The 3,720-nt window shown below is 24.1% G+C and overlaps 1 protein-coding gene across 1 annotated transcript; it reads right to left on the reverse strand.

The window, feature by feature from the left end:
- Nucleotides 1-1,320: 1,320 nt before the first annotated feature.
- LOC114122714 (mitochondrial import inner membrane translocase subunit Tim23-like) lies at nt 1,321-3,720 on the reverse strand. Its single transcript, XM_027985456.2, has 4 exons — nt 3,230-3,720; nt 2,240-2,504; nt 1,988-2,157; nt 1,321-1,498 (listed from the first exon to the last, which is right to left on the reverse strand). Exons 1-4 carry the CDS (start codon nt 3,288-3,290, stop codon nt 1,380-1,382), a joined length of 615 nt encoding a protein of 204 aa, XP_027841257.1. The 5' UTR covers nt 3,291-3,720; the 3' UTR covers nt 1,321-1,379.

Raw genomic sequence — 3,720 nt, forward strand, 5'->3', positions numbered from 1 at the left:
TTATTAAAAAAAAAAAAATCTAAAACTGATAAGATATCTATACTCTATAAGACAAATTTTTATTAGAATATAAAAATTTGGAGTATTTAAATTTGATTTATTTAGCAGCAACCACTGCAACATAATATAATGTAATTATAAGCAATATGTCACAATTATAAGTGTATTTAGCATATTTTTATTGATTTTACATAATGGCTTTTATAAAGATAAAAAGTGTGTACATGTATGCTGTATTATGTATTATATTATGTACATAATCGATACTCTTTCGCTTCGCATAAAGCAAAAATTAACCATAATTTTTATATTAAATGTGATCTTTGAATCTGTAAAAGAAATTTTAAAATAAGTCTTAATACTTTACAAGATATAATAATCAATATACCTATTAAATAATAATGTCATATTTTATAAATAGATGAAAGCAAAAAAATAAATTAACATACACATTTAATAATTGATATAATATTCAAAGTAAATCACACACGACACACCAAATCCTACATTTGTATGCAAATTGAAAATAAAAATAGGTTATACTAATATCATTAGTTTTTTTAATTTTTTTATTTATTAACTTATAATTTTTTATTCTGAGAACTAGTTCCATTCAGTAGCAAGATAAAAAAATGTATTATGTATGAGCAATAGAAATCTAATTAAATATTAAGTTAATTGAAATATAGAGTATAAAGAAACATGTAATTATACTCAAAAAAAAAAAAAAAAATTAAATTATAAAATAGGATTAAGTATGAAAATTATGGTAGGTATCTAGAAGTTTATTATCAAATAAATTAATTGTATTAAATTGATGAGCTCTAATAGTTCTTAAGTATTTTCAAGCTCAAATATGTTATAAATTAATAAACTACAAACAAAATATCTAAGTTGTTCTATCTTTTCAAATAAAATATATACATATAACAATTACATCAGTCACTAAAATTAACACTAGACATAAAGTAAATCAATTAGTCAAATAAACATAAGGTTCAGAATATCCTTAAGTAACTAATTGATACTTTTATAATAGAATAAAGTGGATGAATTACATTTTATATTTTTCAACATTAAGATAAATTTATTTTTGCTAACTGCATCTTTAAACTAGAGGATTTAATAAAAAAAATTAATCAGAATCACAACAGAAATTATATTGAAAACTAATTCAATTAACAAATTCAAAATGTAGTTATTAAAATATCTACGTTATTCACATACAAATGTTTTTTTTAATTATAACTTATAAATGTCATCAGGACAGGAGTCTAATTAAGTTAATAGTTTTTATTAATCAAAAGACATTATACTGTATAACTAAAAAACTATTATGAACATTTATTTTTGCAAACATTTTATTTTGGTTAACAATTTTAGGAATGAAATACGCTACTTCCCATTTCTTTAATTTTATCTCTTGATGTAACTAAGCTAAATGCTGTAGCAAGGCTGAATCCAATCAACCCACCAATGCCACATCTTCTAAGACCACCTGAAACATAAAATATAAGTAAATATATCAATTTTATTCATACAGATACACATGTAAGTGATAAGTTAGATAAAATAATGATAAAAAAAAAAAAAAAAATTATGGTAAACTATATTATGCTAAATAAAAATAATAATTATTGTATTGTAATTAATAATTTTGCATCTAATTTTCAAAAAACTCCATTCATTAAAAACAATAACAATTAAAAATTATTTAAGTTAAATACGTTTAAGTTAAAGCATATAAAAACTTTTATTATTTTTTAATAATTATAATTTAAGTAATTTAATTATAGAACAAAAAATGTTTTTAAATTAATTTTCTTATTTATAAAGATTTGCTAATACATCTGTAAGGAATAACTTTATTATATTTATAATATTTATTTGAAAACAAATTTTTGTTTTATTTATTGAGATTAACCGTTAAAAATTATCAAATAAAATAAGTTATAAATTATAATTTAATAGTAATATAATTACTAACTTGTAGCCTTGAATAAAAGTCCAGTACTTGTTCCTGCGACAATAGTATTAAGCTCATCTTCACATCCCCGGGTCTTTTCTAATATAATACCAAAGATACTATAGTATACAGATAAAGTTCCAAATGTATTAGACAGACGTGCTCCATTTTTAAAAACACTATTTAAGATCCTGAAAATTTATATTACAATATTAGGTATTTTCTAAGGTTAATCAATAATATACTATAAATCAAAACATTAATAAATATTACTGTGTTCTATTGTATGTACTAGTTTGATTTTCCATTGATGTCATTTTTATACCACTGTATATTCCACGTATACCACCAATTGTAGCACCAATCAAACAAGATGTTCCAATTTCCGTAAATGATAATTCAAAACGTCCACGTTGCTTGGAACCAGCGCCTTCCAGAAATATATATTCTGGCTGGGACGTCTGAGGTAGAAGTTGAGGGTCATAGTTTAAATAGGGAGACGGAACTGATGGAAAACTATTTAACATTCCTCTATTGGCTAATTCAAAAATAATAGAACAAAAACAGTGAAATTAATAAATGAAAAATATTATCATTACTGTAAAAAATATGAAAAGGATATATTTAAATAAGTAGTAGGATTTAAGTTATAATTTATAGAGCTATCATAATTAAATATGTGGCCTTTTTTCTTTAATACATTTATAGGACTAACAATTAAGTTCTTAGTGAATATTAGAGATGATTTTTTTATGAATAATAATAATTTTTTTTTTGACATTAAGATATTGATCTATATTCTATTCGCCGAGATATCAGGCCTGTGCGACAAATGAAAACTCGTTGTTTCTCCCTACTACAATGCTTGACGGCTCGTCTATCTGTTACTGAGAGGATTTTGGACAGAGCGCACGTCAATCGAAAGTAAATGATCTGGTCTCGCGGAAAATAGCTTATAGGTACAGATTGTAGTAGTAATCAGATCCTACAAGACATAGTAACTATTGACATTGAACAAGAATACCAAAAACTGATAGTCAAATATAATGTACAATACAAAACTATAAAATATAAGATACAGGTCAAAAAAAAAACATATGTATAGACATATAGGTATATATATCTTAGACTACCTTAGTAATAATCTTATATAATACACTAATTGATGATGGAAGTAATTTTATTAAGGAAAAAATCATAGGTAGATTGGGAAAAAAATAGTTTTACAGTATGGCGTATATTATAATAAATAAAACAAAATACCTTTATCATCGCCCTCTAAACTGAACATTTTTGGTTCTGAAGGTGGAAAATAACTGCTCATAAATATCTGATTCTTCAATAATGAAGGTTAGGTTGACGCGGTAGTGTTTTTTCAACAGTTGTATAAAGAACTATACAACGAAAAATACACTATCGAAGTTAAGTTAACAATTTAATATGATAAGACAGCAACGACTCGGTGATTATGCTGATCTATACAACAGTGTTTGACGCGTAAAGTTGTGAGCATAAATTCCAAAGCAAGGTCCCTAAATAATTGAAGTTTTTGTTCGTCAATGGTAAACCAAACAGCAGTGTAAACTGAATGTATCTATAAGTCGACTAATAGAAAACTAATGATAAACGTTGATAAGTTTTACGAATACATCACAGCTAAGTTAATACTTATTAAATAATAATAAATTGAGACTTAACTCACTTAAAGAATTCAAGGCTATCCTAAACAGTAAATGATGATGAAAAACAAAAAT

This window comes from Aphis gossypii, chromosome X, assembly GCF_020184175.1.
Source record: "Aphis gossypii isolate Hap1 chromosome X, ASM2018417v2, whole genome shotgun sequence".
In the NCBI taxonomy this organism is placed as follows: Eukaryota; Metazoa; Arthropoda; class Insecta; order Hemiptera; family Aphididae; genus Aphis; species Aphis gossypii.

Excerpts from the sequence above, each read along its gene's own strand:
- LOC114122714 (XM_027985456.2), bottom strand. The coding sequence starts at position 3,290 with ATGAGCAGTTATTTTCCACCTTCAGAACCAAAAATGTTCAGTTTAGAG. Across the intron at positions 2,158-2,239 it reads AGTACATACAATAGAACACA|GATCTTAAATAGTGTTTTTA; the intron begins GTAATATTTATT and ends ATAAATTTTCAG. Across the intron at positions 1,499-1,987 it reads ACTTTTATTCAAGGCTACAA|GTGGTCTTAGAAGATGTGGC; the intron begins GTTAGTAATTAT and ends TTTATGTTTCAG.